At 43.3% G+C, this 27,599-nt stretch overlaps 1 protein-coding gene across 2 annotated transcripts in view; it reads left to right on the plus strand.

Moving 5' to 3' along the window:
• XPO6 (exportin 6) overlaps positions 1-27,599 on the plus strand; it is a 112,676-nt gene that overhangs the window by 76,809 nt on the left and 8,268 nt on the right. For both annotated transcript variants that reach the window (XM_081132718.1, XM_081132717.1), the window contains exons 12-18: positions 1,233-1,302; positions 7,493-7,652; positions 11,375-11,467; positions 15,442-15,586; positions 17,060-17,206; positions 18,109-18,298; positions 26,626-26,781. In XM_081132718.1, the coding sequence (XP_080988844.1) occupies positions 1,233-1,302; positions 7,493-7,652; positions 11,375-11,467; positions 15,442-15,586; positions 17,060-17,206; positions 18,109-18,298; positions 26,626-26,781 (961 nt within the window). The remainder of the gene's footprint in view (positions 1-1,232; positions 1,303-7,492; positions 7,653-11,374; positions 11,468-15,441; positions 15,587-17,059; positions 17,207-18,108; positions 18,299-26,625; positions 26,782-27,599) is intronic.

Below are 27,599 nucleotides of genomic sequence, written 5' to 3' on the forward strand. Positions count from 1 at the left end.
ACAGAGAGTAGTAGTAGTTACTAGAGCCGACCCTCAAATTGATCAAATGTTAATATTTCCCCAAAACATTTTAGATCAACTTTTGGAAGCCCTGTTTTTGTTTCCTAAACTCCTGTCTATAATATGAACTTTACTAATGCTTTCAGCAGTGGCTCTAAAGTGGCCAGGCCAAATACAGTGGTACCTTGGTTTTCAAACGTCTCCATTGACGAACATTTCGGTTTACAAAGGCTGCAAACCCGTAAGTCAATGCTTCACTTTTCAAACATACCTCGGAAATCGAACATGCCACACGGCTTCGGCTGAGGGCAAGATCCTGAGGCCTAGTTGTTGGCTATGGATCCCTCGGTTTTTGAACGTTTCAGAACTCAGTCTTCGGAATGGATTACATTAGAAAACTGAGGTACCACTGTAGAAGGTTTATTTGTATGAATTACATTGCTCCACAGTGAACCATTGTAAAGCTTACTCTTGGGAAATTGCTGGCACTCTCTGCCTATATTTATGAGCTAGAATCTTTAGTCATAGGACTGATTTCTTTAGTCATAGGACTGAGTGGTATTTGTTTTCTGAGAAAATTTCATTAAGCCTGTCACTTCTTCAAAGGCAAGATAATTTATTAGGGTCAGCTTTGCATTGCACAACCCTGCTGTACCCTGTGTTTTCCTATGGAGCGTGCCATTTTGTCACCTGCCATTCTTAGGGATCTGTCACATTAAAGTTTCATCTTTATCTTAATGATGAATTAGCAGTTTAGAGAGAAAAGATACAGCTCTGGTTATGAAGGTCCTGTCTGCTAAATGAGTAAAGGAAAGTGACTTCCAAATAATGTGGCCTGTCTTTTCACTTTGCCATGCACTTTAATGAAGGCATATCTGTATTTATCTTAAGGGTAAGGTTTACTTTGCATTTGAAGGGAGACAGGCCAGGCTCAGAACTCTAAAAGGATCAGATCCTTTGGGGGCTTGATGTCCTCTTTTAGGAACATAATAATCATACCCAGCGTCCACTGCTTTGCTTTTAAAAAGTATCAAACTGATGGTGATTTCAGTTGTAGAAATTGTTAGGGGTGAGGGGAGCCACCTCTTCTTAGGGGCACGTTAAGGTTCCCAGAGAAAAGTTTTTATCCCACCCCTCCTCCCATAGGTGCTGTCCTGTTTTCATGGTAAAATGCTATTAAAAGTCATATTTATGTTTTTGGTTTTTTTTAATCGTTGTTTCTTTGTTTTCAGTTCCCAGTTCTTCAGGACAATTTAGACGTTTATCTGGGGTTACAGCAGTTTATAGTTACTTCAGGGTCAGGTAAACTGGTTTTGTTTTTCTAATTTAACCAATATTTAAAAATGGACTGATACTGAATTACTGCCTTCTTTGCTGTCAGAACACAGTTTCTCCATTGCCACTTCCCCGCAGCTTTGTGTCCCCCACTTGTAAACGGAAATAAATCGTAGTGCGGAGGTGCGTGGGGAGGTAAAGGGTGAGGTGTGACAGTATCTTCCTGAAAGGTGTCGCAGTGAGAGAGGGGAGAGAATTTGGAGCAAAAGGGTCGGGCTTTTTGAAAACCCTCACATTTAGAATGTCTTTAAAACCAGCAGGTATGCTGGGGGAAAATGACCTTGGACTTTGCTGTGATGTGTTCTTTGGTTTTAGAATCCAGTAGGACTAGGAGCAACTCCAAGCAGGCAGACTCCTGGTGGAGCATGCCCATAGCGAGCAAATACTAAGCTTTCCTGTTGTAAGTGGCATGCAGGTGGCTCTGGCCGTAGCTCGTTGGAAAGGCTCTGGCCTGCCATTTACAGGTTTACATGCTTGAGAGTTAGGGTTAGCATTTTTTTGTTATTTTATTAGTCATAATAATAATAATCTCCGTTTGTAGAACACTCATTATATACCAGGCACTCTATTATTTGCTTATCTTATTTACTTCTCTCATACTAGTTATCCCTGTTTTACTAAGGAAGAAATCAATGTTCAGAGATGTTAAGTTACCCAAAACCACCTAGCTTGTCAGTGCTAATCCCAAGGTGGTATAATGGGGAATGATAAAAAGTCAAATTAACTAAAATCTGATGTTCATTATGTCAGCTGAAGACAGCAGACACTTAATACTGTGCTTGCAAACACACCTGTGCCCTCCGCCCCCACCTTCTCTAGTCATTTTACAGTGTTTTCCTTATAGGAGTCGTTCCTGGCCCTGGCCTGCAGCCCCTGTGTTGTGTAACTCTATTGTTTGAGCCCGGCACAGAGCTGCCCACAGTGCAGCCCAGCTTCTGGACAAGCTTGTTATTCATGGCACAGCCTCCATGGGAGCCTCTTTCTGAGACTGCCCTTCTTGGTGGCCTGTGACAGCTTGTTTCCATGTCTGTATTAGCTTCCAAATCACTGGGCCCCAGGAGGTTGATGGGACTTGGCATGTCCCAAGTGTAGGCCCTGGTTTTGTAGATAGGATAAGAAAAGCTTAACAGAACTTTAAAAAGACCACTTTTCAAAGTAAACATGCCTGTAAAATAGGCTGTCAATATTAATGAAAATCATTTGACTCTGTACAAATGCTACAGATGTTTCCAGAATCCATTCTTGGGAAAACTGTGCCCTGGTTGTCTCTACTGGAATGTACTTAGTATCCTGAAGACATTATTCTTGATCTTAAAAATAAAAAAATGGAGCATATATCCCCCCTCCCCTGCCAAAAGAAAGACTGATCCCTAAGTTCCCTTTTTAGTGTTGTAACTGACTTTTTTACATTATGTTGAGTTTGTCTTCAGTTGAAAATTTGCAGTGATTCTTAAATCCATTTTCTGAGACATAGCTGATAACTTAGAGCTGCTTATCTGAGGATAATCAGATTTATTTTTCTCTAAGTAAAATACCATATACTTGCTCTCGTTGAAGTCCATTTACTGGCAATTTCACAGTGTGCTTGGCTCTTCCAGGTCATTTATAAATCTCATTCCTAGCTTGATCCTTAGTGTGTAATCTAATGGCAAAACCTCTCAGGCCAGAGAAATACTTCTTATCCACAGTGAAGCATTCCCCCATTCCTAGGTGGCTCAAACGCCAAGTTTCCAATGCAAAGGCTATTAAAAAGTGGAACTCTTGAGTACATTCTGTCCCTGGTTCCCATGGCCATTCACCCCTCAAATAACCTCCATGCTGTATTAGTCAGCTTTATTGCCTTGTAACAGAAACCATGGTATCCTTTCTTGGATGGGTATGGCCCACTTCTTTCATTTGCATTTATCTAGCCAGCTCTTCGTTCTAGGGTCTCCTCTGGAGCCTGTATGGATGCGAGTCTCATATTTACTCTACTGCCGCTGGTCTTCCTGCTTCCACTTCCTCAGTAAAATCCATGGTGCTCTCTCATCCCTCAGTGCTCTCCCCTTGTTGTCTGTCTTTCCTGCCACTGGTGGTTTGAGAAATCCTCTCTTTGGAGTTGTGCCCCTTGTACTGCATTTGTGTCCTTACATGGCCCTCACATATCCATTTTGTATGTATTTGGCTCTGCCACTGCTCAGTGAGATCTTCCCTCATCAGGGCAGTGTTTCTTCTCTAAGTAACCACTAGCTTTTCTGTTTAGCCATGCAGACTTTCCTGCCTAAGAGATTGCCTCATCTAGAATATATAAGATTTCTGGACTTCCATTCCTTGTTCTGCTGGGGTTCATTTATGACTTTTTATTCTCTTGGGGCGGAATACTGCAAATCCTGATTTTCACACCTCTACCTCCCCAGTCCCCTCAAACAGAGAGGACTGAATTACACATAATATTACTAGGTTTTTACCCAGGGCAGTGATTTGCCAGGAAGCTGTTCTTTGGATGTGGCTTAGAGCGCATCTGGACAGCTTCAGGGGGACTTGGTTTGTGGAAGACAGGACTTCAGTGTGGCTGTGACGTCTTCTCTCTCTAAAACCTGTATGTGGCAGTATTCTCTTCTAAAATTTCCACTTTGCAGATATCTGTGCTGTTGGGGAGAAATCTGACCTTAGCCAAATAGGAGAAAATGTGGGTGGATCTAAACAGCTTTTCACAGTGGGAACTCTGGCCTGCCTCCTCTAGTTGAGATGGTGCCTTGCTCCATGTGGTAGTGGCAGTGGTGGTGGTGGTGGTATGAGAGTCCTAGGCTGGAGGGCCACGGGGACTTGGATTAGTGTCCAGGTATGTGTGTCTGCCTTGCAGGCAGAGCAGGAAAGAACCAGCTGCAATTTTGATTAATACACACCTTAGATGGCACATATGTATTAAGTTAAATTATAGATAACTGCAGTTTTGTCAGGTCAGAAGTGGTCAAATGCCAGCAATTTCATGGTTCAAACCAATAGTTTAATAAGACACACACGCAGCAGTTCTTCGAGGTGGTTTTCCTTTGTAGGTATTGCTCCTTTTTGGACAAGTTAGGGTAAGTTTAGAGGGGAATGACCAGGATGGCAAGGATTCTCAGAAGGAAGGTGGCCTGGGTAATGGAAGGGACCCCCAGGGGTCTGCTTCAGTCCAGAGGAGATTTGCAGGAATGTTACCCTGTCTTCACATTTCTCCAAGACTGTCATGTGGACTTACCCATGGAAGTCCAGGCTTAGGCTTGTTTTGTGTTCTACCCTCCACGGGTGGGCAAGGAGTAATAAGGAGATTTCCCCTGTGTTTTTTACCAAGCTGTTCCGAGATAGAAGTCTCCCTCAAGAGGCATTGGGCTCTTTAGCATTCCATTGAGGTGTCCAGGAAGAGGCTGAAGGGCGGGTGGGAAGGGCAGTGCTGGGGGAAGGCCATGCATCAGGGGCAGAGGGGAAGAGGGCAAGGCCTGCAGCTGCCTCATGACTCTATTAGGGACTGTACTCAAATGGAAACTTCATTTAGGGTGGTGGTTGATTTGGTTTTTAAAAGAGAAACACAGAATGTTCCCCTACATGCTTAAAATATTTACAAACCTAGTTCTTAGGTATACCTAAGGGTACCTAGTTCTAAGCATTAAGTATAGCAAACAAGTTGAAAACTAGCAGTCAAGCTGAGCTTAGTTGGGAGATGGAGTGGAAGATGGGGATGGGTGCACACGGGGAATAGGGCTGCTGTGCTAATTCAGAACCTGCCCACGGGGCTTTTTGAACGTTGAGCTGGCCTCTCTGTTGGGGCCTGTAAGCCATGGCCAGTTCCGGGGTGTGCCTTTCATCAGGGCTTATTTCCCACAAAGCCCTGAGGCTTGGTTTGTGTGCAAAGGAACAGCAGGATTTAGAAGTTTACCCTGGTAGTCGGTTGCCTCTCCGGAACCCTGAAAATCTGGACATTCAGGAGCATCACTGTGCTCCTAACCGGGAGATGAGAAGGTCCATGTTCCCTCCTCCATGACCCCATATGACCAGAAAGATCTCTGGGCCTTGTGTGTTCTGTGGGCTCATCTGGCTGGGGGCGTAGGACGGTCCTCCTCTTGCTTTGACTGGCTCACTCTTCTGGATGCCCACCTGATGGCCTCCCAGGGCTGCCTGCGGCCTGACCATCCTGTGTTCTGCTCTGTGGGGAGTAGTGGAAGGGGGAGCAGGCGATCGGGGCTAGTGAGAGCCAGCCTTCTCTCCTTGTAAGATCACTGCTCTCTCCTTGTAAGATCCTTCCTTGAGCTGCTTCTTTCTTTTGTTCTGCTCCTTGGGTGTGACCCACTGTAACAGTGCCCCGTCCACAGCGTCCTCTTTTCCAGGATCCTGTCCTCCTCTGGGGGCCGTCAAAGGCTCTGCGCAGCCTGGGCACTTGGAAGTCCGGGTAGAGTTCAGGGTGTCACACTTGCTACTTCATCCACCACTTTCTTCATAGGTGTCAGCCTTGCTGGTTCCTTTCCACAGGCGCTGCTGACTCGTAGTCCCCTTTGAGTACTACAGTGACTGTTCCCAAGGGCAGCGTGAAGAAATGAAGCTCCTGAGACTCCCTCTCCTGCTCTGTCTAGTTTGCTCTCTGTTCGGTTGTATTGAACTCATTTATACATTTGTGGCCACTTGTGCTGTGTCAGGCACCCTGTGACCTTGGGTGTGGCACTGGGCGTGGCCCTCACCCTGAAGGACTGGATAGTCAGTGAGAATACTTGTGAACCATTAGCTACCTCCATCTGCTCTGAGGTGCCCTGGAGGAATGCAGGAAGGAGGGAAGCTTGTTCTCTCTGTGGAGGGGCCAGGGAAGGCCTCCCTGGAGAGAGTACGCTTGAGAGTATGGAGGGTTTATACGAGCAGGGCGGGGCAGAGGCAGAGCAGGCAGAGACACCAGGTGTCTGGGGGATTATCAGTGGGTCTCGGAGGAGGTGAGGTCATGAGACACCTGGAGTTGACATTGGGAATTCAGGCCCTCCCCCTTCAGCTGGAGAGCGCCCCAGAAGGGTTTGATACCTTGTCTCAGGGGAGCTGTGTGCCTAGATGGGGAACACATTTGTGGGGTGCCGTGGGAGGAGGGCTGGTGATAATCACTTTGAGGCTCTTGCCTCGCAGCTGAGTAGAAACCTGAAGTGGCAGCGGAGGGAGCAGGCCTGAGCTGGGTCTAGGGATTGCAGGTGCCCTGTGGGTGGTGATCAGACTGTTCCTGCCCCTCCCTGGCACTTTCTCAGACTCTGAGCGCTCTCCTCAGGCCTACCTCAGGCCTGACGGTTCTTTCTTCTGTGGACCTTTGTGGGTAGGAGCCCGAGGGGCAAGGAGGTTGCTGATTTGAGGATGTTTTTGTCCTTCCCCTTTGCGTTCTCCTCCCTTAGTTTGAAGAAATTTTGTTGAAGAATAAGTTTCAGGGCTTGGAAAATCACTAGCTCTTTGTTTTTTATAATTATTACAAACATTGAGTGATGGTTTATAGTTTACTTAGTTAGATTGCAGCATTTTTTCCCATTTTAAAGATGAGGAAACTGAGTCTTGGAAGGGCTCACTGAGGCACAGAGCCAGCGAGTGGCAGGGGATCTGCATTCTGAACCCTGCCTGTGCTCTGTATTCCCTGTTGTGTTCCTACCGCCACCTGGGTGCGGTGCTGAGTGCCTCCTGTCCTTGAGCAGGGATGCGGCCTCCCTCCCAGCCACGGAGATGGCGCTGTCTCACAGGGCCATTCTCGAAGGCAGGCAGGCTTGCAGTTGCTTAGAGTGAGCTTAGGACACCCGCTCTGCCCCCGAAATATGACTCATATTGGGCAAGTTGCCAGACCTCCCTGGGGATGTTTTCTTGTATGTAAAATTGGTGGCATCAATCCTCCACAGAGTCAGGATGAGGCACATAGCTGCGTGGTTCTTGTTAGCACCCTGACTCCCCTCCCCGGGTGTCTGTTCCTCTTCCTCTGCTGTCTGTCCCTCTCGCTGGCTCTGGAGTGCATGTGGCTCTGGTTTAGGTAGAGACTGTGCCCGGTTTCCCTGCTCGGTCCCGGGAAGCAGCCTGTGGGTGACTGTGCTTCAAGGATTGGTTTTGCTGAATGTGGATTGCCTGGGTGAGCTGTTGTCTGTCGTGGTAACCAAAGCATGTTCTTCCTGAAAAACTGCGGGGTGTTTTGTTCTAGGACACAGGTTGAACATCACAGCAGAGAACGACTGCCGGCGATTGCACTGTTCCCTAAGGGACCTGAGCTCCCTGCTGCAGGCTGTGGGCCGGTTAGCTGAGTACTTCATTGGAGACGTGTTTGCTGCGCGCTTCAGCGATGCCCTCACAGTCGTGGAGAGGTAGGCCGGCACTACATCGTGGAGCCATTCCCTCTCCAGAGCTCAGTTGTACCTTGTGTGAGGGGCTGCACATGGCCAGCCAGTGCCTGCTCCGGCCCTGGCTAAACTGAGGCTCTGCACATGTAAGGTGAACGTGGAGCGATTACTGGACCTCTCTGAACTTCAGTTCCTCATCTGTAAAATGGACTGGACAGTGTCTTTCGGTTTACTGGGGAATTGAATGAGATAAGGCACTTAGCACAGGGCCTAGTATGTGGCAGACAATAAATATAATCTGTTATTTTATTGAAGATCTTGTAATAGATATGAAGACAGGATTAGCCTCTGAAGAAGCCAGATGAGGTCAATCTTCATGTCTTTCCTCATAGGATAGAGAGGTTTAGGAAAACCCTGTTAATTAAGAAAAGGCAGGCAGTGGACACTATCCAGGTAGGCAGCCAGATGGCAGAACTTCAGTCCTGTTGCTGTAGGACTGGTTTTTCTAGTCCTATTAGGATCCTAAGGAATTAAACCTGGGCGGCCTCCAAGCCTGATTTGAGAGGTGCTTCACAACCTTTCCACCACCAAGCTCCTTCCATTACTTCTTCCCCTTGGGCCCTTCGTAGGGTTTATAGCTGTATTTGTTGAGGACCATTTTATACCACCTAGTCCTCCTCCTCCCCCTCCTCTTCCCCCTCCTCCCCCTTCCTCCCTCCCCTTTCCCCTCCCCCTCCTCCCCAATCACCAACTCCTACACTTAAAGTCATACCCTTAGTCCTGGTCCGTGAGCAGTGGTTAGAGCATTGGCCTGAGCACCAAAGGGTTGAAGGTTAAATTTCCCATCAAGGGCACATACCTGGGTTGCAGGTTCGATCCTGGGTCGGGGCGAGACACAATTGATGTGTCTCTCTCACATCGATGTTTTTCCCTCCCTCCCTGCCTCCCTGCCTCCCTGCCTCCCTGCCTCCCTGCCTCCCTGCCTCCCTGCCTCCCTGCCTCCCTGCCTCCCTGCCTCCCTGCCTCCCTGCCTCCCTGCCTCCCTGCCTCCCTTTCACTTTCTCTAAAAAAATCAATGGAAAAATATACTAGGGTGAGGATTAACAGAACAAAACAAAGTCATACCCTTAAAACTAAGTGATAGGTGGCTCAGGTAACCTGTGAGCTGATTAGATAAAAACTGGGTAGTTGTGGGTCCAGCCCAAAGTCAGGATACCTGGGGCATTCACTAGCCCAGTAGCCTTATCATTGGTAATATCCTGAGGGGAAAGCAAGCTCTAAGCCTAGTTTCCTGTGTACCAGATTTTCTTCAATACTGTTATTCTTAGCTTAAAGCAGAGATAACTAAGAATTTTAAATAAATCTTTAAAAGCCAGATTAATATAGCAGCATGCAGTAGTAGGACATTTTCAAAAGTGTTTTTGCACATATTATTTCATTCTATACTTGGAGGGACCGATATTGTCACTTTATTTGTGAGTAAACTGTGTCCCAGGGATGGTGAGTGTCTTGCTTCAGGTCACACAGTTCATGAGAGGGAGCATATGGACTTAAACCAATTTCCTGAGTCTAAAAACTGTGTGCTTTCCAAACCACAGAGCTTCTGCTTCTGGAATCCTCTTTCTACTTCTTGCGTTAGGCCCATTTCCAGTGATGGTTAGCATGGATAGAACATTTCTTTCGTTCTGTCTGAAATACATAGTTTTAAAATTTATACTTGAGCGAAAAACAAAACAAAACATATATATGTATATATGTGAATGATATTGGTCATCTCAGCTTCACAGTGAGATGATTGGTCATAGATCCTGAATCATTATTTTATAGGTCCTTACATATATAGTTTTCTATACTGATTAGGTTTGTAGACTCAGTACTAAAGATACTTAGCTCTTTTGTCTTCAGTTTAAAATAAAGTGTGAGAGAAGGCTCTGTTATGATCTTAATCGCCAGTGTGATTAGCAGTGTTTCAACTTATAGGTTACATAAATCAAACCTAATAATAAAACTGCTGAACAGCCCTGGACAATGTGGCTTGGTTGGAGCATTGGACCGTACACCAAAAGGTGGTGGGTTCAATTCCAGGTCAGGGGACATTCCCAGGTTGTGGGTTTGATCCCCAGTCAGGGCGTGTGCTGGAGGCAACAGATAGATATTTCTCTCTCACATCAATGTTTCTCTCTCTCTCTCCCCCCCGCCTTCCTCTTTCTAAAAATCAATAAAATTTTTTAAACCCTGCCAAACATAGAAATATTAAGACACATCTAGAAGTCCATTTTTAGTGAACATCATTAAAGAATGCCTTATAATATAAAAACAGAATGTAAAGTCAAAATACTATATGATTCCACTTATATGAGGTATTTAGAGTAGTAAAATTCATAGAAACAGAAAAAAGAAATGATGGTTGCCAGGGGCAGGGGTTAGGAAGAGTTACTTAATGGGAAGAGTTTCAGTTTGGGAAGATGAAAAAACAGTTCTGGAGGTGGACAGTGGTGATGGCTGCACAGTGTCAATGTATATAATGTATATAATTCCAGTGAATTGTGCACTTACTGTATGAATTTAAAGAATTAGGTACCAGGTACACATTGGTGTATTGCTTTCTGGTAGTAACCGTTTTGATTTCTAGTGATCACCTCCGCCCCCCTTCCCAGGACTTCAGATTAGGAGCCCTTGGCTCTTTTACCCTCACTTTTCTTGACCGACTAGAAATGCCCCTTTCTGCCTGCTCCCCAGCCCTGAATAATTTGTGGCTCAAGCTTGTGGTTTTCTAATAAAGTCCTATTTTTTTCTCTGCATCAGAGAGGAGCATTTTTCAGACTATGGTCCACATGCACCAGAGCCTTGGATGCTTTTCAGAGATGCATGTTTCCAGACCCTCCTCACAGCTGCATAGTTGGTCTGTGGGGTCGGACCAGGGAGTTTACATTTGTAACAAGTTCCCCAGTTGGTTTTTCACCCCAGTGCAGTTTGAGAACCTCTGCATCATTGGATTGAGGGAGCAAAGCACGTACTGTCTTCCCTGGCGTCCAGCTCATTCGTCTGACAGAGCAGCCACAGAGGGAACTCAGCCAGGTCTCCAGTTTTCCACTTGACTCATAAAGGAATGTCTGTCTCTCATGACAGACATTTCTACTTCCCAGTAGAGCTAGCTGTTAGTTATTGTAGTTAATGCTTGTTTTATACAGCGAGCCCTTGGGCAACAGTGGGTTCAGCAGTTTGCTCCTGAAATAATTGTGCTTGAAATTTAAAATACCTCAATTTAATTCTAGAAACTCTTGCCCTCCCACCCTAGAATTTTATCATGAACATTTTCAAATATTCAGAAAAGTTGAAAATTATACAGGGAAGACCCATATACCCATCATTTAAATTCTACAGTGCCACGTTTTCTTTATTATATATCTATCCTCTTGAAACATTTACTTTAAAAAAAAATTATTGTGGTAAAATATACATAACAAAAATTTCCATTTAATCATTTTTATTGTATGTAGTATATTATATCATAGTATATTTCCTGTGTTGGATATTTATATTATTTTCAAAACTTTTTGATACTGTATGTAATGGTTTACTTAGTATCTTTGTATATAAATCTTTGTGCACATCTCAGATTATATCTTTGGGATAAGAGTGAAGTTCTGGTCTCTATTCTTGAGACCTTTGTTGGTGCCTGTCTGTCTTGTCGTAATTTAGCCCATGAGCTGAATGATTTTTCTTACCTGCTTCTTTGCCAACAGGTTGGTCAAAGTCACTCTGTATGGATCTCAGATAAAACTGTACAACATTGAAACTGCTGTGCCATCAGTATTGAAACCTGATCTCATTGATGTGTAAGTACAGAGTTATATATTTGTGTGTTCTCAGGAAAGACCTTGTCCTCCAGCCCCAAGTCATTTTATAAAAGAAAAGGAACAGTAGTGGCTGCCTTGAAGAAGTGTAAAACTCACCACCTCCAAACCTAGGAAGAGAGGTGGTTTAATTGTATACATGGGGGCAGGGGCTGGTGGAGTAAGTGGACTTCATCAGGCAGATGCGCTGGGAGTAGAGGATTTGAAGTAGGCATTTCAGGAGGAAAGAGCAGCACAAGGCGAGACAGTGTTGGGGAGTCACACAGTCGGGAGATGGCGAGCAGTTGGTGTGGTAGAAGATGAGGCTGATAGGTATGTTGGGACTAAAGTGGAAAGCCCTTGAATGCCATGAGTCTTATCCTGTAGAACAGTGGCTGAGACTGTAGTGTGCAGAAGGGTTCCTTGGGGAACACATTCCTTTGGAGACTGATGACAGGAGACGGTATAGGCTCGGGTGTCTGCCCGTTAGACACAAACCTCGGGTGATTTTGAAGCAGGACATCCAAGGACCACACTTTGAGAAACTTTACAGACAGTGGAAAGCCATTAGGAAAGTGACATACAGAAGTGATAGAGCAGCAATTTTCAACCTTTTTCATCTCATGGCACACATAAACTAATTACTAAAATGACTAAAATTTTGCCAATCTGACAAAAAAAATAGGTATAGCTTTTTTATTTTGTTCTGTTATCCTCACCTGAGGATATTATTCCCCCCATTGATTTTTAGAGAGAGTGGAAGGGAATGAGGGGGGGAGGGAAGGAGAGAGAGAGAGAGAAAGAGAAACATCAATGTGAGAGAGACACATCGATTGATGGCCTCCTGCCCGAGCCCCAACTGGGGCCCAGGATTGAACCTGCAACCCAGGTACATGCCCTTGACTGAGAATTGAACCAGAGACCCTTTGGTGCTCGGGCCCACGCTCTTAACTACTGAGCCACACGACCAGGGCGAAAACAAGTATACTTTTGATACATTCACACCAGATGGCTATTGTGTTGGCTGTTGTCATTTTTTTAATTTCACAGTCTAAGAGAAAAGAGGTCAGTGCCCCTGACTAAAATAGTCAGGTATTGCATGTTTTAAAAATTCTTGGCACACTGGTTGAAAATCATTGGGATAGAGGAATGGGGACAAGAGATGGGCCATATCCCGGGGGATCACACTGCCCCGGAAGGCTTGCTGTAGACTAGAGCAGGGGCTGGCAAATGATGGCTCACGCCAAGTCCTGCCTACTGCCAACTTTTGTAAATAAAGTTTTATTGGCAGATAGCCATACCCATCTATTTACGTTGTCTGTGGCTGCTGCTTCACTATAGTGGCAGAGTTGAATAGTTGTGAACAGGGTATACAGCCTGCAAAGCCTAAAATACTTCTACTGGATTTTACAGAAAAAGTTTGCTGACCCCTGTTCTAGAACATTCTTGAGCTGCAAATTAGATAAATGATAGAGAATCTTTTTTACTATGGTGGTTTACATTTTTAAAATATTGCTTTCATTTTTGAGAATTTAAAGAAAGCTGTGAAGCTTCTCCTGAGAAAGATGCTAATTTCATAAACACAGTACCTTGCAAACAGTTTCAGGAAGTTGTAGAGCCTCTCCCTTCAGCCTTAAGGAGCTCTGTAAATTTGATAGGTTGGCTCAAATTCTTAGACTCTAAAGGCAGACCCTGATCTCCTTCCTCCTTACTTTTGGTACTCAGAACTTAAATAAAGGGGTCAACAGATTCTAAATACAAAATAACTGCCTGGTCATTATGAATTTTTAGTTCTCAATACCTGTATTTTCTTACTTTTAAGGTACTTAGTACCTTTTCTTATCCAACATCTTATTTTGATAAAGTTCAGACCTCTAGCAAAGGGGGAAAATGAAATGAACACTCTTATACTCTTAAGCTAGACTCATCAATTATAAATGTTTTGCCACATTTGCTCTTGTTACTTGTGCTTTCTCTGTGTACACACATACATTTTTTGTGTGTGATCTATTTGAAAATAAATTGAAGACAGTATGCCATTTCACCCGTAAGTCCTTTGGCATGTATCTCCTAACAACAAGATCATTCTCTATGTAACCATAATACCATTATCAGCACTCAAAACCTGTTATGGATACAGCAATATTATCTAGTGCTTTTGAGAGAAGGAGAGAATGCACACACGTACACACATATGTATGTATATGTATTCCACACTCAAATTTCCCCAGTTGTCCCAGGATGGATCTAAAACCTAACTAATTATGAATCACAAATTAAATTTGTCTCTTATAATCTAGAACATTTCTCCCAATTGTGCATGTTGCAGGAAAGAGGGAGGGAGAGAAAGAGAGATTGACCTTTCAGAGGTTCAGCCCTTACATTTTTTTTTTTTTTTTTTAAATCTTAGAAATCTGGATTTGCCCAGTTTTTTTTCCACTGTAGTTCGATTGAGGCTAAACATTTTTAGCAAGACTACTACATCGGTGGTGGTGTTCTTCCTCTTGCAGCATTGCCTGGAAGCAGTTGAGGTTGATTTGCCCTGTAATTGTTGCTGCTAAGTTTGATTTTAAAGTGGTGTCTGCCTTTGTCCTCGTGCTGCCCACTGAAAGGTCCTAGTAGCAGTGACCCCCAGTAGCAGTGCTACCCCTAGTACCCAGGCTCTTGGTTTCTAAGGTACGTTCTCCACTAAAAGGAACCAAGAGCTCCTTGGAGAACTGTTCCCAGTTTGGGGCAGGGCGATCCTGGAAAGTCTTACTGAGTCAGTAAGGCGGGAAGTGCTCAGTGGATGTTTGGAGCATAGGAAAGGGACACAGGGACTAGCTTGAAAGGATTTTTCCCAGCCGGACTTGATAACTTGATCATCAAGAAGGAATAAGGATGATAACGGGCTGTAACACTGAATGTAAGAATCCATAGTAATGTAAAAAAGATGGGGGGAAGCTCTTCGTTATAGAAGAATGTCCGCTAATGAACAGAAAAGGAAAGAGAATTAGGAAAATCATGTTTGCCATCACCAGTGTAACAATGATTTAGGCAGGGATCCTCAATGGGCCACAAAACCATGGGTGTGTGTTGGGGAGCAGTATGTTTACATAGTGTCAAAGTGTCACCCCCACATTACTTACTATCTGAAAGGGAGAAATTACATTTCGGTTTATTACAAGGTGTGTTTGTATGCTCTGAGACAGTACCTCAGTTAGCTTAAGACTTATCTCTGATGAATTCTGAGCTTTTACGACATATATTCTGTTGCCTGTATAATGTAGTACAAAATTGGTAGAAACCAAACAGTCTTTGCCCCTCCAGAATTGTCCCTAGTCAGATATAACGTATACTGTGGTGGAAACTTAAACTGGAGAATCTCATATCATGCTTACTTATAAAGCTCTAATACCTATTGGTTGTATGCAGCTATGGAGGTTACATCCTTACTAGTTTCCAAAGTCAGCACATTATCACTTAAGTTCTGTGGTTCAGTTTTTTTATTTATCATTCTCCCAGGGGTGCTCACGTGTGTTACAGAAAGATTGAATACGATCTGATAGACATTCACTAACTGCCTTTTGTGTTCCAGGCAGTAGTGGCCTATTTATGATGAGTTTTAATTTTTAGGTTCAGCATGAGCAAGTAAATGATTTCCATGCTATTGGACTGATCCTGGAATAGTAAATGCAGTGGATGGATTTTTTACCTCCTATGGAAACATTTAATGCTAATATACTTGACCATAACCTTTAAAATTGTATCTTCTGAGGGATGGAGGAGGGCGGGTGGTTGGAGGGGAAGAGATTAACCCAAGAATTTATATGCATATATGCACAACTCAAGGACACAGACAATGGTGTGGAGTGGGACTGGGGAGGGGGATGGGACGGGGTGGAATGGGTCATTGGGGAGAAAAGGGGACATCTGTAATATTTTAAACAAAAATAAACAACAACAACAAAAAATTGTATCTTCTCTCCTTTGTGCAGGCATGCCCAGTCCCTGGCTGCTCTGCAGGCTTACTCTCACTGGTTAGCCCAGTATTGCAGTGAAGCTCATCGGCAGAACACGCAGCAGTTTGTCACACTCATCTCCACTACCATGGATGCCATCACACCTCTAATCAGCACCAAGGTCTGCAAATAGCGAAGGCTATACCTTTTATCTACCTCTGTCTGTCCTGTCCATGTACCTATTTATTATGGAATCCAAGTATTACATAACATTAGACCCATAATTCTTACCACTGTAATACAAACTACTAATACAAACTACATGCCATTTCATGTTCCTTTTTAGTTGTAGTTCACATAAATGCAAATATAACTTTATATTTTTAGTTCTCTAAGTCCTACATGAACTCATGCTTATTGTGAAAAAGTAAAATATGGTTCAAATTTATAGAATGAAAGTTATGGTAATCTTTAACCCCTTCCTCCAAAACATTATCCTTTCTCCAGGAAGCATTGTCAACAGTTGGTTGTGTATCCTTCAAACACATGTCTTTTTACATACATAAGTGAAAGTTTGTAGATAGCTGGAGGTACAGCTGCTTTTGTTTAACAATATACTTCGGAGACTTTTACATGTGTAGAGCACCTCAGCCTTCCAAACTGCCCAATGTTATTTCATAGTGGGGATATATTATAATTTTCTTATTGGTGGAAGTTAGATCCTTGTAGGATGGATTGCTGGAAGTGGAATTGCTGGGTTGAAGGTTACATCCATGTGAACTTTGAGATGTTCTATTAAATTGTTCTCCAAGAAGACCAGTTTGTATTATTTGAGTATATAAATGCTTGTGTTTTTTTTTATGATTTTAGTCATACATAGCATTCTACCACTATTAACAAGATAATGTATTATTTTCCATAAATTTCTGTTGTGTTTATAATTGTAATTTGTAAATAATAGCCCTTTATCCTTTTAGATAATTTCCTTAGAAGTGGGATTATAGAGTTAAAGGTTAGGTATATTTTGTGCTTCTAGGAAATGATAGTTATATTTCTTTCATAAACATTCTATGTGCCCCTGACTTTTTTGTGTGCTGTTTTAACCATAGTTTTGCCAGCATTAGGTCTTGTCTATGAAAAGTTTTCTCTTTTGTTAATTTGAAAAGGCCATAATGGTACTTACGTCAAATTTTTGATTGGCATGTTGAAGTGAAGGAAGTAGGAGAGCCTGGTGTGATTGATGGGAGCCAGAGGTGGGGGCTGAGAGATATCTTGGCTTGGTTGGAGCAAGAGGAGAGAGGTGAACAGTGCCCAGTTGTTTGAATGATATGCCATGGAGTTTGCTAGGAGATTTTAGAGCTGATAGGGAACCACTGTGGATTTTTGAGCTGAAAAGTGACTGAGTTCAAAGATGCCGTGACTGGAAACAGGAGTAAATGGAGGTTGTGATCCTGACTGGAGGGCAGGAGCGGTGGACATGGCAAAGAAGATGTCTTTTTGATGGGTGTTATCATAGAAAAACTCCTTTGAGATAGAACCTACGTGGTACAGTTTGGCAGCCAGGAACCATCTTTAGCTTGTGGCTGCCTCATCAAGATTCTTCTGGTACCAGTCTCGGGATGCAGTGAGCTAACATGTCCTCTTACCTCTTCAGGTCCAAGACAAGCTGCTGCTATCTGCATGCCACCTACTGGTTTCACTGGCCACCACCGTGAGGCCCGTCTTTCTGATCAACATCCCTGCAGTGCAGAAAGTGTTCAACAGGATCACTGATGCCTCTGCCCAGCGACTTGTGGACAAGGTGAGGCCTGGGGTTACCCTGGAGTCACCAGAGTGGCGTGGCTCAGCCTCAGGGAAACTGGGGAAGAAGAGTCTGGCCATTCTTTCTGCTCTCAGAGCGTACAGGCCTTGCCACCATAGGTGGCTTTCTTACATGTGGCACTGAAGCAGCTTCAGTGCACTCTTATCATGTCCTTTCTGATGCAGGCAGTCAGTGTGTGGATTCATAAAAAGTTCCTCCTTGGATGCACAGAGCTGGTGCTGCTTTTTGTTTTTTTAAACTTATTTATTGGGATGAAGCTTGTGCTGCTTTGAGAGCTGGTGATTTGGCTGGTGTGAGAGCCATTGCATTCTTTTGGTTTAAACAGTCTATTTTTATTGTTGTTACATTTGTTTTCTAAGGGTTGAGATGCTTCAAATAAGTATATTTTCTTAAAGTCCTAGGACTCTCAGGTTAGAAGTTTAGAAACAAACCAAACAGGGCTGGAGTCAGGGGGGAGTCAAAGCAGTTCCTTAAGAGCCCCTGTGTGTGAATGTATTGCTTCCGACCTGGCAACCTCTTAACGGCCCTGTTCTAAGTAGCCCTCTGAGGGTGCCAGAGCCAGCAATAGAGAGACTGGATAGGTTCAGTGTCTGCAGTGTCTGTGATGTTGCCCTCTGTGATGCTTCAAGTACCAGCAACAATTCTTGAGGCTGGCTGGCCCTGGATGTGCTAGAACCACAGTTGGTGTTACTGCTTCAATTTCTTTTCCTCCTGGGTTCCCCTAGAGCTAGACCAAATCCCCCGGCCCAGGTTATAAGCAAGGAGCCTGGAGGCCTGAGCTCAGTGTGTGCAGTGCATGCTAAGGACTGTGTGAGGCTCTGCCAGTCTGCTGACTGTTGCTCTTGAACTTCTCATGATAAATGCCTTTGGGTCTCTCCCAGGCTCAGGTGTTGGTGTGCCGAGCCCTCTCTAACATCCTGCTGCTTCCATGGCCAAACCTTCCAGAGAATGAGCAGCAGTGGCCTATGCGCTCCATGAACCATACCAGCCTCATCTCCGCACTCTCCCGGGACTATCGCAACCTGAAATCCAGTGCTGTGGCCCCACAGAGGAAGATGCCCCTGGATGATAGTAAGTGGCCTCTAGGCAGGGACATCGGGAGAATAGGTAGGGCCAGCATTGTTCTTCCTGTGGCAGATGGGATTTGCACCTGAGGCTCATGAGGTGAATTGATCTGTCTGTAGTAACACAGCTGCTAAGTGGAAGAGTCAGACTTGGAGGGTAGAACCCACTTACCTGTGGAATTCAGTGAACACACCAGCTGCCCTTTCTATCTCTCTTTTTAAAAAAATATATCTTTATTGATTTCAGAGAGAGGAAGAGAGGAGAGAAAGAGAGAGAGAGAAACATAGAAACATCAGTGATGAGAGAGTCATTGATCTGCTGCTTCCTGCAGGCCCCCCACCGGGGATTGAGCCCACAACCCGGGCATGTGCCCTGACCAGGAATCGAACCTCGATCTCCTGGATCATAGTCGCTGCTCAACCGCTGAGCCACGCCGGCTGGGCCCTTCCCTTGTTTAAGATGTAAAAAATAAGAAAAAAGTTTATTGAAAGCCTGAGGATAAAAAAAGTCCTGCAGTGATTATTGATCCACTTTAGGTACTTGCATAAGCAACCAGCCAGTTCACCTATACACATTGGGGAAAGAAGAGTTTAGGAATTATCTTTTGAAACTGATTTTAACCTTTCTCCAAATAATATTTCAGAGGCTTTGAAAGAGCTTGGTATCTTCACAAATGGCACTTTTAGTTGATAAGAAAACAATGGGATATTACTGGCCAACATTTTTTATATAATGCAACAGAAATACTTTGTGAAATGTTAGAAATGATGCTAAATACTCAGCATTTTAAAAAAACGTTGCTTTTATAATGAGGAACGCTAACATATGCTCATTGTTCAAAAATATTAGAATAGTATAAAGAAGAAAAGAGAACTCTTAAATCTGACCACTTTTAGTACTTTGCAAAGTAGCCATTTTAAATATCTTGTTGAGTAAGAATGGCTAACTCAGGGCTCACTGTGGAAGGACATGCTTGTCCCAGCGATCTTTCATCACCAAATCTCTGGCTGTGCCAGTGTCAGCCATTGGCATCTGGTATGTGTCTGATCCTGAGTGCTTTACATTCAGTAATTCATTTAATTCTCATATCAGCCTTATGAGTTAGGTTACTGTGACTTATCCTGATTTTACCCATAAGGAAACTTGAGGTATGGGAAGGTTAAGTAACTTGCCCAGGGGTTACATACAGCTATCATAGAACTGTGTTTTATAAAGTTTAATGGTCTTTTCTCACTTTATCTTACGTGTCCTACAACAGTCAGCGTAGGCTAGGTTATGCTGTATATAAGAAATAATCCCCAAAGCTTAGTGCCTTAATGCAGGAAGAAATTACTTCTGGTTAAGACTGCATGCCCAGTGTGGGGCAGGGTTTGGGGAGGTCCTGCTCATTCCAGTCACCCGAGGACCCAGGCTTATGAGGGGTCCATTTCAGCTTGTGCTCACACTGGGAAAGGCTCTTGCTTAGAAGTGACACTTCCGCTCATTTCCTTGGCCAGAACGTATGGTTATATGTCCATGGTTTAACTTCAGAGGGGGTGGAAAATGTGATGCCACCATGTGCTGGAAATATTTGCTGAATGGTATTAATGATTTCCACAAAGAGCATAATTAAAAACATAGTTAACATTTGTCGAGTGTGTACAGGGTGTCGGGCACTGAGCTGAGGACTTCATAGACATCATTTCATTTAGTCTTCCCTGTAGTCCTGTGAGGTATAGCTTATTATCCTCACTCTCCAAGTGAGAAAATGAAGGCCTGGAAAGGTTTTCCTAGCCCAAATTTATACTTGGAAAATTTTTTTAACCTACAGAATAGTTGAAAGAATTAGAAAATGAACAACTATATTATTTTTCACCAGGATCCACCAGTTAATATTCTGCCACATTGTGTTCTCCCTACTCACACATACTACTTCTTTTTTTAAAAAAAAATTTTTTTTTATTGATTTCAGAGAGAGGACAGAGAGGGAGAGAGAAATAGAAACATCAATGATGAGAGAGTCATTGATCGGCTGCAGCCCGCAACCCAGGCATGTGCCCTGACCGGGAATTGAACCCTGATCCCTTAGATCCTAGGTCGACGCTCAACCGCTGAGCCACGCCCCGCCGGGCCATACTACTTCTTTTAAACAGTTGTTTAAAGCAAGTTGCAGATGTTGGCACTTTATTCCTGAATATTTAAACCCTTTGAGAACAAGATATTCTCATATATAACCAAAACACCATTAGCACAACCAAGCTGTGTAATGTATTCCTGTGTTGTTCGTTTTCCATGACATTGACAATTTTGAAGCATCCAGGCCTGTTTTTGGTTTTTGTTGTAGAATGTCGTATAATCTTATCTGATTGCTTCCAGCAGTTTTTGGCAGGAATGCCACCATGATATGTACTTCCTGTTGCATCGCTTCAGGCGGTGTCTGCCAGTCTCCATTGTAAAGGTGTCCCCCATCCCCACCTCCATCCCGCATGAGAAAGAGTTGGGGGCAGAAGTCAGACTTGGGCCTGCATGGCTCCAGATCCTTGCTCTTTACCACGTTGTCCCTTTCTTCTTCTTTTTATTTTATTTTTATTTTTTTGTTAATCCTCACCCAAGGATAGCTTTTCCATTTATTTGTTAGAGTGGAAGGAAAGGAGGGAAGGGCAGAGAGAGAGAGAGAAACATCAATGTGAGAGAGACACATTAATCAGTTGCCTCCCGTATTCGGGGATTGAACCTGCAACCAGGCACGTGCCCTTGATGGGGAATCGAACCCATGACCCTATGGTATGTGGGCCGATGCTCTAACCACTGAACAGCACTGGCCAGGGATGTCCCTTTCTTTTTGAAAGCATTGTTTTTAATCGCTTTAGAATATCTTAACCTCTGGAAGTACCACAGTTTACATTCCTGTTCTCTTACTATATATTTAATAGTGCAGTCTTTTACTTGTACATTTTTGTGAATAAATCTTGGTTCTTGTTTCAGTTTCCTTACACATCAGAGGGTCAGATTTGGTTTCTTGACTCCTAGCCTTTTCTCCTAAATAGCTTTCCCCATGCCTTGTGTATCCTTGGGGAAATGTCTGCCCTAAGCACAGTTTCCTGGCTCGGTAAAGGTCTCTGTGCTATCACAGTTGTGAGTGAGTGGCTCCTTGGCCAGTACTATGGCCTTTTGTTTGCTCTCCAGCATCCCCTTGACGAGCCTTTAGTGGGCCAGGCCTGTTATGAGCCATTGTCTTCTTTCATGCTCAGTACTGTGAGGGAGTGGTGTTATCGATGTACATCTTCAGATGAGGAAACAGACTCAGAACCTAGGAGAGTCCAGAGTCAGACCTGATTCCATGCACCTCCAAAGCATGGACTCTTTCTGCGCACCCTTCCCTAGAAGCCTCTTCAGTCCCCAGAGGCTGGTGGGCCCGGTGGTCAGGGTGACCTAGAGAGCACAGCCAGGTGAAGGGCAGCTCCGGTAGCTTGCTTAGCTCTGGGGCTGTGCCAGGCTGAGCCACATTGGGCTTCTTGGGGAAGCAGTGTCTAGGGAAAGAGCACCCCATCAGTGCTGGGGACTGATGGCAGCTTTCCTCTCCTGGACCTTCTGATATACCAGACACTTGGCTAGAATTATTGTGAGTCTTGCCTCTGATCTTCACAGCAACCCTGCAGAGGTGAGACTGTTGGCTGTCCTCATTGTACGGATTAGGATCCTGCCCTGGGTGTGTAGCCATCTAGTAATCGTCTGCTGTTCACATCCGGGCTTCTTTGGACTGGACCCTTGCTCGCTCTTCTGAATTCCTGCCCGTTTGCCGGCCACCGGCTCTGTTTTCCCCGTGTGCCGTATGGAGTCATCCAGTGAGCTCATATGTTAGGGTATTGTTAGCAGTATATATTGTCAAAACATTAACTGTAATATAGCATAATAACAATTATACCTATTGTCACAAGCCCATTAGGCCAAGGATTGGTTAAGCAGTTTATTCCTGAACACATCAGCAGTAGATGTTGTCACCCTCAAAAATAAAACAGCCAGTTATTTTACCAGCGATATGGGTTTATTTGGGAATAGCAATTGGGGCCAAGCAAACTGTAGTTGCTTGTTGGAACTCCAATCTTCGGTCACCACATGAAGTCCCTTTCTCAAGATTTCTTTTCCATAACCTTCTATAACTTTTTATATCCAATTAGGTTATGTCTTATCTTTTTTATTTCTTATTTTGAAACATTCATTTTACTTTAGGACAAAATTACTTTCCTTTTTTTTTCTCTTACCAAAAACTGTATCTCCATTCCTTATACCTTCTTTCATTGAAAATGTACATCCTACTTTTCATATACAATCATTTTCTTTCATCCTTATTATTTGCTAGTTTTATAAAAAACCTTTTTTTCTGACAATCTTAAGTCTGTTAGTTTAATTTGAATTCAATTTTAAACCCTTACAACGCTTATCTAACAGAAATGCAAGGCAGTTGTTACAGAATAATGGCAGATTTACTCTTAGAGGGTAGCATGATTGCCTTGCATTACATTAAATGAATATAAACTCCTTCTATATAATACAGTTAAAATCAGCCACATGCTTTTAGGAATTATAGTATGAGATTCATTCATGTCTTTGTGAGACTGGGAATGATTAGAACAGATGGGCAGTAGTAACCCCACATTACTGCTGAAGAGTATTGCTCTGTGTTGAGTAGGCAGAATAAAGATTTGAAAGATGGGACAACAACTAAACTTACGGCAGAGCTATAAATATCTGGGAAGCCACCACCAGAATTCCCGGCCTTGCAAGTAATTATAAGAAATGGGGAAGTTCTTTTAAATAAAGATTACTGCTTGGCTACAAATCTTAAGAGACAAGCAACAGAGTATGAGCCTATCAAAGAGTGGTGATAGCCTGCCCTTGAGTTAGCACTGCGTGTGACCAGGACAGAAGCGGTGCTTGTTCTTGTGTCGGCCCTTTCAGCCAGCCGCACAGGCCCTTCTGTTTGCTCAGCTCACTGTGGTGTGAGTGCAGTGGCTTTCAAACATGCCGGATCATTTCATAGAAGAAGTATAGTGTATATTATGGCCCATAAGTAACAAAAGTTTAATAAATGGACATGGCTTTCCTGTTTTCAGTGTATGCCATGCATGCACTCCATTTTGCATTTTATAAAATTCTTATTTATATATTAGATAATAAACTTGTAATCTATAAATTGTAGGTAGAATTAAAGATATGTTATCCTTTTGTCATTATTGACAAATATATATACTATGTGTATTTTCTACTTAAGTAAATGTTAACTGTCACTCACCAGTGGTCTCTCACCACAGTTTGAAAAACAGGAAGTTGCAGTAAGTCTGTCTGTAGTAGGAAAAAGCTCTCATGGGTGTTCCATTGCTGCTGATCTTCCAGGCTGCCTGCTGCTTTGTCTGCATTCTCTTAGCATCGATGCTCATCATTTGTGCAGTTAGTTTATGCTTATTACTCAAGTGTTGAAGTTTTCTCTTTGGTTCATTTGTAATTTTAGCTTTTCCAACTTTTTAAACTATTTGGAATCTTTGCTTTCCAGTGAAAACTAGAAAGCAGGTAGCTGTGACTGTTTTTCATATATTAGCATCCAGTAGTAGATTAGCAAAGTTATAAATACATTTCAAAATTTTTGGAAGTATATTTTTTCTCATAATAAACGTTTTTTTGTTGCAAAAATTAAAATGCCAAAAGTGGTTAAACTTATTTTTAGCACTTAATGTTTCTATTACTTGGAAGTGATTTAGATATTCATTGAATATCTGTTATTTAGTTTTGTCCTTATTTGCATGTATTTAAATTACTTGTTTTTAACAACTATGCTTGGATTGGACATTAAACAGCTAACCATCATCTTAAGTTATTTTCCTTGCTGACAAATTTTGTAACAGAGATAATATGAACTTATTTGATTTTCAGTAAACCTAGGTAAAATAAAAGTATTATGCTAATAATTCTAAAGACATGCCTGTTTTAATTAAACCAACAACCTGGAACTAATGTTAATGCCAAATATATTCCTTGAAATTCATTTGGGTTAGTTTTGATTACATTTCTGAGAGTATACTTAATTATGTAAATGCTTAACCTTTTAAAGCCCATTAAATCTCCTTACAAATAAATTTTGGTTATACTATTTAGAGATAGAAAGATATCACATACATATATAGACAATACAGTTAAACACAAACAGATTTTTTATTTTTATTTTTTAGAATTTATCTTTATTGATTTCAGAGAGAGGAAAGGAGAGGGAGAGAGAGAGAAACATCAGTAATGAGAGTCATTGATCAGCTGCCTCTTGTACGCCCCCGACTGGGGATTGAGCCCGCAAGCCAGGCATGTGCCCTGACCGGGAATCAAACCTTGATCGCCTGGATCCTAGGTTGATGCTCAACCACTGAGTCATGCCTGGCCGATTTAACCACAAACAGATTTTTTAAAATATTAGCCATGTCTTAGGCATAAAACTCAAAAGAATAGTTGGACCCAAATTGTGTTTCTGGACTAAGAGGGACTAAGTTAAGGTTACTTGCTCAGATGGCCAAAGTTTAAAAAAAAAATTTGCACACTATAAGGATCCTTTTTAGAGTTGTTTTTGGAGTTATATTGTCCTTTAGAAGCTTCTGCATACCATGCAAAGAATTTATTTTATTGTCTCTGAGAGGTCTGGAACTCTCTCTTTTAAGGGTGCCCCTTAAGGTGCACTAATTTAAAACTAAGGTTTCCTCGAATGGCCATTGTAATTTCAAACCGAAAGAGTAGTCACCATGAAGAGCTATGTCTTGATAAAAACAGAAAGGATGAAACCTTTATTATTATTTTTGTTGTTGTTAATCCTCACCTGAGGATATATTTTAGAAACAATGGAAGGCAAGTCTGAAGAGACAAAGGGCAGGACGGGTTTTCTTAGCTTTTAGGAGGAAACAGGGAGGGCTGTTTTGAAATGAAGATCATTGTAGAACAAGAGTTCAGGGTTGTGGCCATTTTTCCTTTGGTGCAAGTGGTGGTTAGAGAGAGAGAAGAGAGAGAGAAACACTGAAGAGAGAGACGTTGATTGGTTGCCATCTGCATGTGCCCCGACCAGGGTCGGGATCGAACTGCAACCCAGGTGCATGTCCTTGACCTAGAATCAAATCCGTGACCCTTTGTGCACAGGCTGACGCTCTAACCACTGAACAACACTGGCCAGGGCAGGATGAAACCTTTAAATAGGTCCGAAATAAAGTCAGAGAGCTCAGCCTAAGAGGGAGCTTGACGTCTGACAGATTGACCTAACCAGAAGGAAAAGGACAATTGATGGAAGTGGGGAGCACAAAAGGCTCAAGTGGATGCCTTCCACAGTTCCGGGGTTGTTAGTTCCTCAGGGGTTTGTCTCCTTGGGATCCCACTTCTGACACTATATAATGTTACCTCAAAAATAAAATAGGCAGTTATTTTACCAGCAGAATGGGTTTATTTGGGAATAGCAGAGAATTGCAATTTGGGACAAGCAAAATGTAGCAAGCTACAGGCAAGTCTGAAGAGACAAAGGGCAGGACGGCTTTTCTTAGCTTTTAGGAGGAAACAGGGAGGGCTGTTTTGAAATGAAGATCATTGTAGAATAAGAGTTCAAGGTTGTGGCCATTTTTCCTTTGGTGCAAGTGGTGGTTAGTGCATTGTTGCCAGGCCAGGGAGTGAGCTTTCTTCTTTTTCTTAAAAGCAGGAGATGAAATTCCTAAGTGAAAAAAGACCTCCATTCTTACCTTCCTTCTGCGGATTATGTAGGCTGCAACTAGTGGTGCATGTGTGAAAGATCCCCCTTCAGGGCTTCCCAGCACCATTGTCAAGTGAGGCTCCTGTATTCATTTTCGTGATGTGCATGGCAGGTGCTGTGGACATTACCAGGCGAGGGTAATATATGGAGTTGAAGGAGAGTGTTTGATCTGCATGTGTCCATTCTTGCCTGTGGTAATTATCTGTGACACTGTTTTCTCACCAGTTTGTTGACCATTTTAGAGTCTTAAGTCCAAGGCACCTAACCTGAGGGTACATTTGATCTTCTCTGTGGACTTGTTTCTGGTGGATAGAAGCAGGAGAGAGGGGAAAAAACTGAGCAGGCAACTGGAGCTCTGTCAGTAAAAAGGATAAAAAAAAAAAAAAAGAAGAAAAGGAGAGAGGAAAGGGGGGAGGGAGAGAGGGGAGGGAGAGGGAGAGAGAACTCAATCAAGAGAGGCTGTATCCTTTAGCAAGATGTTTGTGTCACTGTCCTCTGAACACCCTTGCCGATTTCTCCTTCCCTTGTGTTCCCTCTTACTCTTTATCCTCAGACAAGTCATAACATGCAACTTAATCTTGATTTGCAGCCAAAGTGATTATCCACCAGACACTTAGTGTCTTAGAAGATATCGTGGAGAATATCTCCGGGGAATCCACCAAGTCCCGACAGATCTGCTACCATTCACTGCAGGAATCCGTTCAGGTCTCCCTGGCCCTCTTTCCAGCTTTTATTCATCAGTCAGGTAGGAGCTGGCCACAGGCCTCACAAGGGCCAGAGTAACTGCTTAGCTCTGTAGGGCACACCAAGGCAGCAGTACAGGTCTTGACACTGAAGGCAGAGGGCAGTGAGGGTGAGGTGGGGGGTCTGGGGCTCAGGCCCCATGGACCCTTCACGTGGGCCTTGCACCTGTGTAAGGTGGCACCGAGTCACTTGCCTTGTTTTTATTTTGTTTATTTTTATTCTTTCTGTTAATCTTCACCCAAGGGTATTTTTTCCATTGATTTTTAGGGAGCATGGAAGGGAGGCAGGGAGGGGGAGAGAGAGAAAGGGAGAGAGAGAGAAACATTGATGTGAGAGAGACACATCGATTGGTTGCCTCCCGAACTTGCTCCATCTGGGGCTGGGGATAGAACTTGCAACCCAGGTACGTGCCCTTGACCAGGACTTAAACCACGACCCTTCAGTCCAAGGGCTGACACTCTAACCACTGAGCCACATGGACCAGGTTGCCTCGTTTTTATTTTGAAGGCTTTGTCTTCTCCCAGTGTGGAACATAAGTGGCTGAGAGTAATGGGGGCATTATACAGGAGAGGAAAGAGGACTTTTTCCCCACAAATGCTACTTACTTATATGGCAAGGTGAGTTTGAGATGGTACCCCACACCCCTCTCTGTCACTGACATTGACAGAGGCTCTGTCTAGCTCTGTGCAGGTATGTGAGAGCATTTACAGTAGTAGTCTTGTCAGTCTTATGAGATATTGGGGACGTCTTACCAAAATTCACTGATTGCCTCTTGTAAGCAGAGTTTGTGTGGTTAGAGCCGAAACATACTGTACAAGA

The sequence above is a fragment of the Miniopterus schreibersii genome (assembly GCF_964146895.1).
Source record: "Miniopterus schreibersii genome assembly, chromosome: 3".
Lineage (NCBI taxonomy): Eukaryota > Metazoa > Chordata > Mammalia > Chiroptera > Miniopteridae > Miniopterus > Miniopterus schreibersii.